This window comes from Psammomys obesus, unplaced genomic scaffold (genome assembly GCF_907164565.1).
Source record: "Psammomys obesus unplaced genomic scaffold, mPsaObe1.curated_primary_1811, whole genome shotgun sequence".
Taxonomy (NCBI): Eukaryota; Metazoa; Chordata; class Mammalia; order Rodentia; family Muridae; genus Psammomys; species Psammomys obesus.
In genome coordinates, this window is record NW_026585691.1 from 505583 (window position 1) to 521009 (window position 15427).

Here is a 15427-nt window from a genome sequence, read left to right on the forward strand (position 1 = left end):
TCCCGCTCCCTTCCCCTCCCCTCCCCTCCCCTCCCCTCCTCCCCTCTCCTCTCCTCCCCTCCCGCCCTCCCGCCCGCCCCCGGGCCCGCGCTAGCCTCCGGCCCAACCTTCCCCGCGCCGGGTGCTGAGGCGCCGCGCGGCCCGCGTAGCCGACAGTCCTCCGGGAAGGCGAGGCCGAGCGCGGCGGCCATGGAGGCGGCGGCGCGGAGGCGGCAGGTGCCGGGAGCGGCGGGCGGCCCGGGCGCCGCGTTCCTGCAGGCCAGGTGCGCGCCGAGCGGGGACAGGGAGGCCGCGCGGGGCCCGGAGTCGGAGACCTCGCCAGGGTTGGGGGAACCGCAGGGCAGGCTGCTCGGAAGTCACCCGGCCAGCTCTGCTGATTTCCCCCCCGCCCCGTGACACTTCCAAGTTCGCTGGAGCCTCCTGCTCGGGGCAGGACGGCGACTCTGCCTGAATCAGGAAGCAGGGGGGCGGTGGGGGACCAGGAAAGTAGCCGGGCACAGAGGGAAGTGGCACGCTCCCGTCCTGAAGGAGGGAGATGTTTGGGGTTTCATCTGTCTAGGCAGGGCAGAGCCTTTCATCTTTCCCTCCAGTCCGCCTTCACGGACTAAGTTCCTGTGCTGATTAAGTACCTGTCATGTGCCTAGCGCAGTGCCAGGTGGGAAACGGGAAAGTCGGAGCCAACGCAGGTGACAGCCAATCCTGGAGGGCTTTTCGGAGGAGTTGAGCGGTACAGCACTCTGCAGGGGACACTTAACACTTTTAGGCGGGGCATGCTGGCTATCCTTTAACCCAGTCCCTCGGGAGGCAGAGGCAGGTTTCTAGGGGGATGTATTTCAGTCAGTAGTGACTGCATAGCGTGCAGAAGGCCGTGGGTTCGATCCTCAGCACCGCAGACACTGGATGTGGTAGCCAGTGGGAGAATGTGAGGAACTGACGCTGGGCTATAGGTCCAGGTGTCCGAGGAGAGGACAGGGGCCTGAACTGACTTCGAAGTACCTGGAGTTGGACCAGAAAGCCCTAGATCTGAAGTTTGAGGAGGTACCAGTCCTGAAAAGGAGCTGCTTAATCCGAGAGCAGTAGGCCCCTTACTTTCCTCCCCTAAATGACCTGTTTAAAATTTATACCGCATACCCCATCGGTACCAGAGCCATGGAAGGCTTTGAGCACTAGGATGCTCCACGTGAATTTTAAGAAGTTCTAGTGTGCTTTAGGGTAGCGGGGGAAGTTTTGGGGGACAGGGCTGAGGCCATCTTTTTCATTGTTCCTGAAGAATGTGGGATTCTTTGCTTTTTGGCCTGGACGTAATTCTCTGAGCATGTACAGTGCCATGCCTAGCAATGTTTCTACCTGGTGGTCATCCTCTGAGGTCTTCAAGGCTTAGTAACACAGCGGCCATCCTAGTTTGTACTTAAACTCTATCGTGTTTGCACTGGGGCAGATTGGCCTGTGGGCACATCACTGAGCACTTGTCACTGGACTGCCCCTTCTTCCTCTGAGTGTTACTTCATCATCTTGACTGATAAGGAAAGGAGCCTGATCAGACTGAGGCTCAAACCGTGTAACCCAGAAACATTCCATGAGTTCAGGAGGCTTCAGCAAGCTTCCCATGGTACCAAGAGGCTCAAGTTTACCTTCCACATTTGCGACTGTCACAGTTGTTTCCCACTGTTACTTGTGGATTAATTCTAAACAATAGACATCAGTTTACATTATTGAAGCTGTCTTTGGTTTTCTGTTGTATTGAGACCAAGATCTCCCTCTGCTATGTAGCTGTGGCTGTCTTGGAACTCACTCTGTAGACCAGGCTGGCCTAGAACTCACAGAGATCCATCTGCCTCTGCCTTTACCTTCTGAATGCTGGGATTAAAGGGGTGAGCCTCTGCCCCTGGCTTTTAGTTATTTTTTTATTTTCTCCTTGTTATTCTTTGTCTGCACCTCCTCATTTTTTATTAAAACATCTCCATCTCATTATGTCTGGTATTTCATCATCCTTTATAAAGAGCCCAAAGTCATTCCCATTCATAGTTCTCTGTTTACTTGTCTAGACAAGCCCTTTTCTTTTCTGCCATTCAGGCTGGCAGATGCTGCTGTGTGGTACTGGCTACCCAGCTGTTGTGGGGTCAGTTTCCCCGTGTGGTAGACTGGGGAGCTGTGCAGGGGAGCAGGAGCAAAGGCTGGGCTTGCCTCAGGTTGCCTGGCATTGTGCTTTCATCACTGTCCTCAGTTCTGTCAAGGATTGCTGGTGATGGGGTCTTAGGACCAGCATGGCCTGGGGGTTCAGACTGAGAAGTCTGGAATCAGGAACTTGGGACAAGCTTGAGGTTACTCATCCTCTGGACAAGAGCTTGGTATTGAGGGGAGACACCTTTCCTGTGATTTGCCTTCACAGTCAGAGCCCCACAGAAGAATACCCTTCAGATGTTTGCAGTCTCTGTGTATTGCTGGTAAAGGAAGCTTTTATTAGGGTGAGGAAAAGCAGAGTGGGGATTCCAAAACGCCATGTTTATCAGTCTTGATTCCCAAGCTGGTATTTTCCCTGTTGCTACCTCTTTTCCCTACCTGCCCTACTGAGCTAGGCTGGACTAGTGTCAGGGGCTCCCATTGACAGAAGTTCTTCTTGGGATAGAGGAAGAAATTGTTACAGAGCCTCCAGTGTGAGCCAGTAACTTCTAGAGGCAAGCACCACGTGTCCCTTTCCCTGTGGACTTTCAAAATCCCTTTAACTTCTTTCTTTCTCTTTTTTCAAACAACTTTTTTTCTTTTTCTTTCTGAGACAGGGTTTATCTTTGTAGTCCTGGCTGTCCTGGAACCCTCTGTAGAGCAGGCAGAGCTGCTCCTTCCTCTGCCTCCAGAGTACAGGGGTTAAGGGTGGACAGCACCACCTCCAGCCCTTTATTTTTTAAACATCCCACCTCTGCTTTGGGGGTTTCAGAATGAAATGCCGAGGCCATTCTCCTACTCCTTCCAGATTCTTCATCACTTGCTCATTTGAGGCCTGTCAGAAAAGGAGGGAGCACACGTGGGCTCTGCTGGGCAGCATCACTGAACTCTGAGCAGGCTGCATGTTTCTGCCATTTCTGCCTCCTCTCCTCCCCCAGTTTTCTTCCTGCTTAGAACTTCCCAGCCCCACATTAGCATACCCTTCCTTTCTATAGGTTCTGCTATGCTGATCCTTCTCTAGACTGACCTCAACTGCCAGCTGGCTTACTATAGTGATCAGAATAGTAACTCATTAAGGGCACAGAGACCCAGGATTGAGTTCTGTGCTATCCAGAACTCCTGAATTTCCGAGGCAGTCAGGGTGAGCTCAACACCCCCAGCAAAAGGAAAGGTGTCAGCACATATAACCTGAGGTGACCTACTGTGTGACACAGGAACACTCTGCGTGAGCACATATGCACGCACACGCGCGTGCACACACACACACACACACACACACACACACACACACACTTTATTTGAGGCCACTTCTTTTTTTTCTTGAAAAAAGGAGGGTGGAACCCTGACAGATTTGGGGCTTGCATCCAAGAGAACCAGCATCAGAAGGAGCTCATTCCCCAGCTGGCCAAGCCTTCCCTGTGGCTAACACTACCTCTTTGGGAAGAAGCAAGAGTTAGAAAACGGGTAATAAAAAGTAGTCACAGCAGCTCTTTACTATGTGGGTGACAGTGACTGAACTCTGACCTCAGAGCCTCAGCATCTTTGTCTGAAAGACACAGGAGAGTAGCTCCTGCCTCCCATGCCACTGCCTCCTATTAGCTGAGATGGTAAAGGTCATAGCATCATGCACAGTTGGTGGTCAGTGTGTGGTGGGGGCACTAAGATGGGGAACAGAAGGCTATGCTGACTTAGGGAAAGCCTACTCTACCTGCCTTCCACAGGACCACAGATCCCCAAGGGTTTACCTCCTTGGCCTTGGGTGCCTTGATCTGTCTGTTCATCTTTGGGATTAGTGTCAGCTAATTAGCTGAGGAGCCCAGCAAATTATGATAATTACAACAGCATGGATAGAGGGTTGCCTTTCTGTGCTGCTCAGCTCATGTGCTTGTAGAGCAGGGGTACTGAACTGGCCACAGTGATGCTTCAAGTCAGCGCCAGCCAGGGACAGAACAGACAACTCTGGAGGTCAGGGACACGCGTCACCCATGTTCTGGCCACACCCACAGGATGGTGACACCATCCTCATTGTTTTACAAGTTAGTAGTGTCTCTGGGTACTCAGTAAGATGTAAGAGGACCCAGACTCTGATGGGAAGGCTGGAGAGTTGGGGGAACCCTAATGTTCTCCCCTTTTAGGCTGCTGATATGGCTCTGTGGGTTAAGGCACCCACCAAGATCTGAGTTTCTGTAGATTCTAGGATCTACATGATGGGAAAGAGAGAGGCCTCCAGGGCATGGCATGTGGGCATGCTCATATATTCAAATAAATAACTTTGTTTTGTTTTGTTTTGTTTTGTTTTGTTTTAATAAAAAGGCTCCTCTTTTGAGGGCCTAGATGGAAGAGCACAACTCCAGTCCTTTGCAGCCATGACTGGCCTGATCAGTGAGGAAATGCTTGCTCCCTGTAGGGCTGGTGTGAGTTGGAAAGCTTTCTCAGAGGAGCCCTCCCATGGGAAGTGCCAGGCCCTTGAAATTCTGTGCATCTGTGAACAGCAGGGGCAGGCTTTGAGAGGGGGACAGGCTCCAGCTGTCTGGTGGCACTTACACCTTGTCCCTGCTGGCGTCTTTCTCTGCTGTAGGCTAGAAAGAAAGTAATGTTCCAGCAGCCCCAAGCATCTGTGCAGTTGGGGAGGCTTTCGGCCCACCCCCAGTCCCTATTGCTCTGTGATTGTTCCCATGGGCCAGTCACCAAGGACACATTGTGAGTAGTGAGTAGTTAGGGTTCAATTGCTGTGAAGAGACAACATGACCATGGCAAATCTTATAAAGGGAAATATTTGATTAGGGCTGGCTGGGTTCAGAGGTTTAGTCCATTGTCTTCATGGCAGTACTCAGGCAGACATGGTGCTGGAGAAGTAGCTGAGAGTTCTACATCTTGATCCTCAGGCAGCAGAAGGAGACTGTATACCACACTGGGCATGGCCTGAGCCTCTGAGACCTCAAAGCCCAAAATGACATAGTCCTTCCACAAGACCACACCTACTCCAACAAAGCCACACCTCTTAATGGTGCCATTCTGTATGGCTGGTCCCGTCCTGTAGGAAGGAGCCATACCTATTCAAACCACACAGATAGAGATTAAAAGGAAAAACTCTGAAGCCTAATCACTTAGGTTACTCCTGGGGCAAGATACTTAGTCTATTGAATGCCCCCCCACACACACACTTATAACACGAGGGTAACATTCAGATCCCAAAGAGTATCTATAAAGATTAAAGGAATCAAGTGAGCAGATGGGGATATAGCTCAGTGGTGGACACACGCTTCCCATGTGAAAGGCCCTGGGCTCCATTCCCAGCATTACACTCATAAAAATTCACCAAACAGGGACTACTGGAGAGACGGCTCAGGGGTTTTAAGTATGCACTGCTGTCGTGGAAGCTAGAGTTCCGTTCCTAGCACCCGTGGCAGGCAGCTCACAGCCCTTGGTACTCCAGCTCCAGGCCTTCTCAAGCCCCTGCACGCGCACATAGCAGAGATGCACAGGCATGTCTTTTAAACTCAGTACACAGGCCAGGCATGGCAGTGCACACCTGTAATTCCAGCACTCAGGAGGCAGAGGCAGGCGGATCCATGAGTTCCAGGCCAGCCTGGTCTACAGAGCAAGTTCCTGGACAGCCAGGGCTACACAGAGAAACCATGTCTCAAAAAAACAAAACAAAAATACGCTGTCCTTTTGACTATGAAATGTTATTTCTAGATAACATGTGTGTCCTGTTTTCAAGTGCCTAAACCTCTTTGTCTTTCTCTTGTGTTGATGGCAAGAAGGCTGACCCTAGTCTTGTCCTTGCCAGGCACAGCTCCGTGAAGGCTGAGGAGACAGACCGCACGGCTCCCTTCCACTTTGATCTCTGGTTCTACTTCACACTGCAGAACTGGGTTCTGGACTTCGGCCGCCCCATAGCCATGGTAAGTGTGAGGCTGAGTCCTGCCCAGTGTTGAGGGGACTTAATGTGACATCAGTGTGCTGAGTGACCTTGCAAACATCGCTTCTCATAGCGAACCAGAGGCTTTCCCATTCTGTAGCTGTGTGGGAGAGGCTGGGTGGGTTCTGATAGTCATCCTGACTTCTGTGTAACCCACCCTGAAGTAGTCGAACCAGATTTGACCAATCACTGAGCCAGACAGAAGGGCTTGGGAAAGGTGGCAGAACACATCTGTTGCCCTCCCTCATTGTCTTGGGGTAATATCATCATCTAGAGGTGAAGCCTGTCAACTGGTTTTGCATATTGTAACTGACCAGATCTGTAATAACTAAAATAAAGTCACTTCCAAGTTATGAGAGTAACACAAAGAAGTCCCCAAATTAGGAAGTGTTACACTTTCCAGGCCCCGCTCCTGTCCCGGTCCTGAGGGCTTGGGGCATACCTGTCCACTGCTTTCTCTGTTTATATAAACATATAAAAATTCTTTATATAACCAAAGTACATTTTGTTTCATGCCTTATATTCTGCACTGTTTTACATTAGAATATATCTCTACAGCAATATATGCAAATTACTGTCTCCGTTAATGGCAAGTTAACCTTCCACAGTAAGCATGGACCTGAGATATGCAGTGAAACCGTCACAAGACACAACAAGCCTAGCTGCTAAACACTCCCAGCAAACGGCAGGTTACAAGATTAATATACGCAAATCAGCAGACTTCTCTATACCACACACAGATGGGGAAATAGAAATACAGCTCTATTCACAATAGCCCGAAACAGAAAACAAAATACTTTGGAATAAGCCTAACCAAAAGAGTGAGAGACCTGGGCAGCACAGAGCTCAGAGGGCAGTTTGACGGTACAGGCACTCAGTGGGAGAAAAGGAGGTGATAAGGTAGTGTATTTTTCATTTAAAAAAAAAAGGTTAAATGAAAAAGGTTTTCAAATAAAGAATGGTTTTAGACTATAAAAGTGTTTTGTCCTAAGATAAAAGATGACATTAAACAGTTAAAAGAAAAACCTAAAACAAAAAACCTAAGACAGGCCCTGGATTTCTGTGTATCATATATGACTGGACAGTCTAGTTACCGTCAATGGAACTCAGTTTCTCTCTCTGGGAGAGCTTTTGGCTTGGGGCTCCTGAAGCAGGTCCCAGAATACAGGAAGAGCTCAGTCTGTGAGTAACTGGTGCCCAGTGGCCTGTAGGCCCTCCTGTGAGCTCGTGGTCTCTTCCACAGCTGGTGTTCCCGCTCCAGTGGTTTCCTCTCAACAAGCCCAGTGTTGGGGACTACTTCCACATGGCCTACAACGTCATCACGCCCTTCCTTCTGCTCAAGGTACAGACTTGCCTGCCTCGCTCCCAGCCTCTCTGTCTCTGTCTCTGTCTCTCTGTCTCTCTGTCTCACACATGCACATGCTTGAGAACTCACATATGCACAGGCATGCACACAGGCACACGTTTCATGAGCTGTCAAGCTGGCTCAGTGAGTCAGGTGCTTTCTGCCAAGTTTGACAGCCTGAATTTCATCCCCACAGGACAGAGAGAAACAATTTTCACAAGATGTCCCCTGACATTTACATGTGACGTGTACCTACAGAAATATACACAATAAAGAAATAACTGCATGTTTCTTTAAAAAATGTTAAATGATAGACATCTCAAACCACTACATTTAGGAAAAACACAGCCTCAGAATACAGCTTCTGTGGTTTTGGAACATCCACCCCACTTCGTATATCCTGACATTTCCTTTCTGTTTGCTGGGACCTGTCACTCAAACACCAGACCCCTGCAGCATGCTAGCCCACTCAAGGCGCAGACACACTGGGATAGTGGGAGGGTCCAGCCTGGTCATGACTCCCACCTTCAGGGTCTGGTACCACCTGAGAGGAAGGCTGTGCTCAGCAGACGCTGCTGGCTCAGCCCCCACCTGTCTGGAGCTAGGCTGCTCACTAAGGAACCCCCGACCTCTAGAGAGACTTTCTATCCCGTTTTTCTGAGGGAGGGGAGGTTCCCGCACACTGACGGAGGCAGGGGCCTGCCATGGACGTGTGCTTCACTCAGCTCGTCGAGCGTTCTCCCCGCACGCTGCCACGGTCTATAATCTACGTCAGTATCATCACCTTCATCATGGGAGCCAGCATCCACCTGGTGGGCGACTCAGTCAACCACCGCTTGCTCTTCAGTGGGTACCAGCACCACCTGTCCGTCAGAGAGAACCCCATCATCAAGAACCTCAAGCCAGAGACTCTGGTGAGGCTGCCTCCCCAAGGCTCTGCCAAGGCCACCCAACTGGGGAATCTGTTCTTGGGGGCTCAAGAGGTTCCCCAGTCAGTCACCATGCCTCATGTGGCCAGGGGTGACCTTGAACTCCTGATCCTCCTGCCTCTGCCTCCCACAGTGCTGGAATTATAAGCATGCAGTAAGTGAGGGCACTGATGTCTACCTAAACTAGTGTGCTCTTAGACTGCAAAGGGGCACAGTGTCTGCCTGGATCTGGGGTGCACATCTGTAAACCCCAGCCCTCGGGAGGCAAAGAGAAGAGGATTGCTACAAGTTCAAGATGAGGCTGGTTTATATAACCAGACCTTGTCTCAAAAAAAACCAAAAAATGTAGTACAGTGATTGTCTCCCCATGGTCCCTCTGGTACCCCGGGGAGGGAAGGAGAATGGTCTATGTGTTGGGGGCTGGGGGAGTGTGAAAGGAGGAGTGGGCAGTGGTGTGGCTTGGGATCCCAGTCCCTCACTCTCACCCCTGTGCCTCCTCAGATCGACTCCTTTGAGCTGCTGTACTATTATGACGAGTACCTGGGCCACTGCATGTGGTGAGTGACGGGCCAACTGGTCTGTGTTCCAGGCACCAGGAGATGCTGGACAGGGCTCCCTAGATCCAAGTATTCCGTGGAGCGTGGGGAATGGCTTTCTCTGCTCAGCGGAGGTGTCATGAGTGGTCTCCCTGGAATGCCCCTTCAGGCTCTTCCTAGTGCCTCCTTCCTACCTGAAGTTTCCACAGTGGCCACTAGAGGGAAGCAAGCAGGTGTTTGTCCACCTCAGCCATTCTGAGCCTGGGGTTGGGGAGGAAGGACGGTTAGCTCTGACAAACTCTCTAGATGGTTCCTGATGGTGAGCAGGAGGCAGGTGGGGTTGTAGGAAGCTGAGAAGAGCCAGCAGGGCCAGGTTCGGGGGACACAATTTGTGTTCCTCATCTTAGAACCCCCAGGGGAATCTCCCCACCACCACTCAGGAAAATGTCAGCCGTGTGGGGTCCGAACCAGGGACTCAGGGCTCAAATAAGGGTTTCCTCTGCCGCCCCTTGTCCTGCACTGGGTAAGCTAAAGCCAGAGAGAAGAGATGAGAATGGCTGTCAGCTAGGGGGTGGCGGGCTAGCCTGCACTTGGGTGCCCATCCGGACTGGGGTGCTTCCCTCAACACACGCCCAGCACTGATGTCTGTGGGTCTGTCTGAGGCTAGGGAGGTTCATCCTCTTGGTTCAGAGGGTCCTAGGGAACATCAAAACAGGCCTCTTGCCCCCTCTTTCTGACTTTACCAGATGACCCTTCGCATTGGAAGCTGGGAAAGGAGGGAGAAGCAACACATCCTGGGGAGCTTGGGGGAGTGGGCGAAGAACTGAGTGTAGGGGCGTCTTGTGTGTGTGCAAGAGCATGTGAGCATGTGTGTGTGTGTGTGCACGTGTGTGTCCTGGAAGGAAAAAGGAAGGCCCTGTGTGGGGAGGAGAGAAGCCATACCCTCCGAGGAGGTGGGGACTGTCGGCTGAGTATGAGGGCCCCACAGCTCTCCTGGAGTTCCTCAGCACTGTTTCCCTCCAGCTGCAGCCCCGCTGGGTATCCCTACTTCCCAGCTAGTGTGGCGCTGGGCATGTGGTGGTGGAGGCACTAGATGAGACAGAGCCCACATCCCCTCATTTCCATGCCGAATGAAGGACAGGGTGGGCACAGGTCCAGGCAGCTTCACCTCTGTAGTAACTCACGGGAGCCGGGGCTCTTCTCTGCCTGAGCTCCGCCTTGACTTCCAGGCAGAAAGACTGGACGGAGAGCAGTGTGCGCGCCATGGTTTGCATAAGCCACATGGTGACACTTTGTGTGACAGTGCAAGGGACCAGTGGGAAGGTAACGGGGACGGTCCCTGTCAGCCTGTAAAGCTGCTGCCTCTCTGTCGCAGGTACATTCCCTTCTTCCTCATCCTCTTCATGTACTTCAGCGGCTGTTTCACCACCTCTGGGGCTGAGAGCCACATGCCGGGGCCTGCCCTGCTCCTGGTGGTGCCCAGTGCACTCTACTACTGGTGAGTGGGCACGTGGGACAAAGGGCACAGCGCTGAAGGAGCCACCACAGCAAAAGCCACACATGAAGTGTTGGGTGTGATGGCACACTCCTGTAAGGCCAGCATTTGGAGGTGGAGACAGGAGGATCAGGAGCTCAAGACTAGCATTGGTGACATAATAAGTCTGATATCATGATGGGTTATATGGACCCTGTCTCAAAAAGAGAGAGAAAGAAAAAATGGTCACACTTGACCACAGACCTGCACTGTGACCGCAGGTAAGACTTGCCATCGGCAGGCCGCTGCTTCCCCCTGGGTTGTGTGAGGGCGGGGCCCTGGCCTGGTTTCTCCCTTACCAAGAGTCTCGGTGTGAAATAGACAGTGAGAGATGGCAAGGCTGCCTCTTTCCTCTGTACCACCTCCCGTGCTGGGAGAGCCACCCTGAGGCCAGGAGTCTACCTCGAGAGCCATGTGCTGTGAATCCTCCTGATCCTCAGTTTACCCCTCTGAACCTGTCCCCTTCTCAGGAGATGCTGGGATCCAGTGGGGAGAGAAGAGCCCCATGGTGACAAGATGACTGAGCAGCGGGAATTTCCCAGCCAAGTGCTGCCTCTCCTGTTGCTTTGTTCTCCTCCTGTTCCCCACTCAGGCCTCTGCCAGACCCTTGTTTTCCCATCATTTCTTCCTTGGAAACAGATCTTTCTCTCTCACACACATACCCAGAGGACTGTGGGATTACGGGAAGGGCCAGCAGTACTGGGCCCTCTGTAGATGGGAAGCCCCACCATATGAAAAAGGCCCTTTCTTCCTGTGCCAGCTCCAGCCACTTCAGGGCCTGTGCCTACGAGAGGGCCCATTACAGCTAACCTATATTCTCCCTAAGGGTAGGACTACAGATAGTGGCATTTATGCCAGAGAGAGAGAGAGAGAGGGAGGCTTGACCTGGGCATGCTCACTACCACAGTCTTATCTTGACATGTCACTGCCACAGTGATAGATCCACATCTGTGCACCATTCACCGAGCAATATGCCTTCCCAAGTAAGAGATGCAGACAGCCCTTGACAGACACCTTGAGGGTTGGGGCCTCTTATGCTCCCCTCTTAAAGGAGAAAACAGCCTTGAAGTTGTTCAAGGTGGTCGCTTGATGACCCCCAAGGCCCCAGGCCACTGGGTTGTGGAGCTGGAGTTCCGTGAGTGAGCAGGTACCATCAGGACCGCCTAGAGGCAGACAGCGAGGGAACCTTGCAGAAGCCCCAAGTGCACCTGAGGGCTCTGCCCTCTGGAGACAACAGCCCTGCCTCCAAGGGAACAGTGCTGACAATAGCCTCTGTATTGATATGGCACTTCCAAACTCAAATGCTCCCAGAAACCACACAGGCAGCAGATGAGGCCCTGGGGACTAAGAACTGAGGGCCATGGGTCACATGGTGTTCTCTGCAAGGAGTGCATTCTCCTGCTTCTCAGAGCCAGTTTTTGTCATTGGAAGTGTCCTAATGTGGTGAGAAACGCCAGAAACCAAAGCCCAGGTATCCTGTGATTCTCAGTATGTATGTAGCCTTGCTGTGTGGAGACCATAGACCTGCCTGCCTCTGCTCCTGGGCACTGTGTAAGTGTGTGAGCCGCCACACCCAGCTGAGGACTCATTGTTATTGTTATCAAGCAGGGTCTCTCTGTGTAGCCCTGGCTGTCCTGGAACTCACTCTGTAGACCAGGCTGGCCTCGAACTCAGATCTGCCTGCCCAGTGTGGGGATTACGGGTGTGCACCACCACGACCGGCAGCAGGGAGTTACTAAAGCTTGCAAAGTCGAAGCAGCACGGTACCGCTGGGCTGTGGTTTAGACCTGGCCCGTGGGCTCCACTCACTCGGTGAGCCGTTCCGGTTGGCGGGGGGCAACCCAGGACTTGGTCCAGAGGACGCCGGGCAGGATGGCGTTGTCATGGCCCCCACTTCACCTCCACGCCTGTCCTCTTTCTCCAGGTACCTGGTCACCGAGGGCCAGATCTTCATCCTCTTCATCTTCACCTTTTTTGCCATGCTGGCTCTCGTCTTGCACCAGAAGCGCAGGCACCTCTTCCTGGACAGCAACGGCCTTTTTCTCTTCTCTTCTTTCGCCCTCACCCTCTTGCTGGTGGCCCTGTGGGTTGCTTGGCTGTGGAATGACCCTGTACTCAGAAAGAAGTACCCTGGTGTCATCTACGTCCCTGAGCCCTGGGCCTTCTACACTCTCCACGTCAGCAGTCAGCACTGAGGCTTACTGTGGGTACCAGACCACCACCGTGACGTGGGCCACCACAGTGCCACGCTGTGCACTGTGCACGCGGATTGGCAGGATACACCGTTGAGGGACTGGTTCTGGTCAGGGGGTTTAGGCTTGTTTGCTTGCTTGTACTTAGATGGCGTTCACCGTGAAGCGGCCTGCCCCTGGGCCCTAGGTTTCTAGGTCACATCTTCTTTTGTGCTTTGAACAGAGCAAATCCATCTCTGGGCTTTACCTGTTCTAGGGGGCTCAGTGGTCCCCACGTGGCTCTATGGACTTGGGGTTATGGATCCCTTTGGGGGCAGCCTCAGCAAGGAGAGAGGTTCTGTCTGTTGCTGTGTCCCACCCTAAGCCTCGGAGAGTCTGATCCTCGCAGTCTGTCCAACCTCCCATGCCGCTCACATGCTGTTTAGAACCCAGGCTCCAGGTCACTATCAGCTAAGCTCTTGAAGCTGCCATGTAGCTTTTGAGCTACATGGAAGGCAGAGCTCTCAAGTCCTTGTTTTAGGATTTCCTGAAACCGTTGTAAGGGTCTAGGACATTACAAGTCTGTCTCACAAGACAGCGCATCTCAACCTGAACCTCTTACCACCTGCCTGGTGCCTTGGTTCCCAGCATGGTGGCTCCTGCCTCTCCCCGGCCCACCTCCTCCCGGGCCTCAGACACAGGTCTCCTTGGCACAAGGCTCCACCACCTCCTTTTGCAGCCAGCACTGGCCTGTGCTGTGAGTCTTGGGGACACTCTGTGCATGGCCCTGCCTCTTTTCTGTTGTTCTCAGGGAACCCTGGGCCTCAGTTTCTCCTCTTTTGTTGTGGTCCTTCAATGGGCTAGGCCATGCTAGGTGGTGAGAGGTCTGAATAAAGGCTGATGTGAGCCCAGCCTGGCTGGTGGCTGTTTTTTGAGAGGGAGATGTGGGCTGAGGGGGAGACTGGTTGTTCTGGGGCCTAGGCTGCAGAGGCTTTCTCTTGGGGAAGACTTTGAGGGACCCCTACCCCAGTCATCTGCCTACTTCTCGGGCTGTGGGCAAGAAGGACCTCTTCCCAGTCAGTGAAGGAAAGTGGAGCATCCCCAGGCCTGGCCCAGGAACGTCCCACCAGCCTTCCCCGTGCCAGGAGGCAGTGAGGAGCTAGTTCATGGAGACGGCCCAGAGCCACAGACAGGTTGACGGCTCGCTCGGAGCCTGAGCTTATGTTCTCAGCCTGGCCACACCTCACCAGAGCTGTGGGTAACATTGCTAAAAGGCACAGAGTGGGGAGCATGGCTATACCCACACATCTGTCCCCTCAGCTGTCATTTCAGGACTATCATCAGAAGGTCTTAGACAGCCATCTCGTAAGCAGGGACAGGCCTGGCTTGTGGGGCCTGAAGACTATCAGTTATTATGGGGACGGGAGCCCTTAGTAAGAAGGGAGGTGTGGGGTGTGGGCAGCATAGGACAGAGGGCAACCTCAGGTGTCCTTTAGGAACACTTTTCACCTTTCCTTTTTAGATTTATCTATTGTGTAGATGAGTGCTCTATCTGCAGGCCAGAAGAGGGCATCAGATCCCACTATAGATGGTTCTGAGCCACCATGTGGTTACTGGGAATTGAACTAAGGACCTCTGGAAGAACAGACAGTGCTCTTAACCACTGAGCCATCTCTCCAGCCCCTGTTCTCCTTGTTTTTGAGACAGGGTTTTTTATTAGCCTGGAGCGTGCCCATGAGGCTGGGCTCACTGGCCAGTAGGCTCCAGCTGTCTCTTCCTCCCCATGCCTAGATTATAAACAGGTGCCAGCACACTTCTGTGAATTCTGGGGGTAGACCTCAGGTCCCTGTGCTTGCAAGGCAAGTACTTTACTGGTTGAGCCATCTCCTCAGTCCTAAGAAAACATTTTGAAATATTCATCAAAGCAAGTATTTAGGAGTAGCAAGTTCCTAGAGCCTTGGGCCACCATGTGCGTCTTGGACGTTTGTCTAAGACTGTCGCCCTGGAGAGCTATCTGGATGGAGCCTGGCTTCATATTCCTGGATTTCTAGCAGGAAGCTTCTAGAACATATATTCCCAGACTATGTCATGTTGTAGGAGAAAGCAGAACTAATCAGAAACCGGAGGCGGGCCCTGCAGGCCATGCTGATGTGGCTCTTTTGGGGACCACCACTCCAGGGTCTAACTACTCACTGTGGCTCCAGACTGCAGCTACAGCTTCTTCTGGAAACTTGGGGCAACAAGGCATCTTGACTTTCCCAGTTGTACCTAGAAGGACCCTTGAGGCCCCAGCTCCATGCTGCCCAGGCACCGGTATGCTGCCCAGGCACCAGTATGCTGCTCATGTGGTTTTGCTAGGCAGCTGTAATGAACGTGATGGCTGAGAACAGCAGGTGTTCACCAGCTCAGTTCTGAGGGTGACTGTTGACAAAGTTGTGTTCTCATGGGCTTCTCTGCATCTCCCAGCCTATGGTGGGACCCATGCTATCCCACATGTTCTGGGCTGTGAGACCATTAGTCATGGCCTTCACTGTGGTGTCTGAATCCCCCTCCTTGAGTTAGGACCTACCCTACTCTCTCTGTATCACCTCATCTCACCTACATCCACAGACCCTACTTCCAGATGACGCCCCTTAGGCTGTAGGTAGATGTGGATTCCAGGGACAGTAGTTAGGCCAGGAGAGGCCTGAGCCGAAAGGGTACACAGGATGGAGGTGGGGCAAAGGCTGAAGGCACTTCTTGCCTTCCACACTTTACCCAGAAGGCACACAGGATGCCTGCCAGGCTAAGGCTCACTCTCTTGGCGTGGGGGTGGGAGGTAAGGACT

General features: G+C 52.6%; 1 protein-coding gene across 1 annotated transcript; it reads left to right on the forward strand.

Moving 5' to 3' along the window:
- Positions 1–92: 92 nt before the first annotated feature.
- On the forward strand, positions 93–13511 carry Cln6 (CLN6 transmembrane ER protein). The gene is made up of 7 exons (XM_055598781.1): positions 93–263; positions 5954–6068; positions 7329–7427; positions 8156–8344; positions 8861–8916; positions 10271–10393; positions 12354–13511. The coding sequence occupies exons 1-7, from the start codon at positions 190–192 to the stop codon at positions 12622–12624; spliced, it is 927 nt and encodes a 308-aa protein (XP_055454756.1). The 5' UTR covers positions 93–189; the 3' UTR covers positions 12625–13511.
- The last annotated feature ends 1916 nt before the right edge of the window (positions 13512–15427 follow it).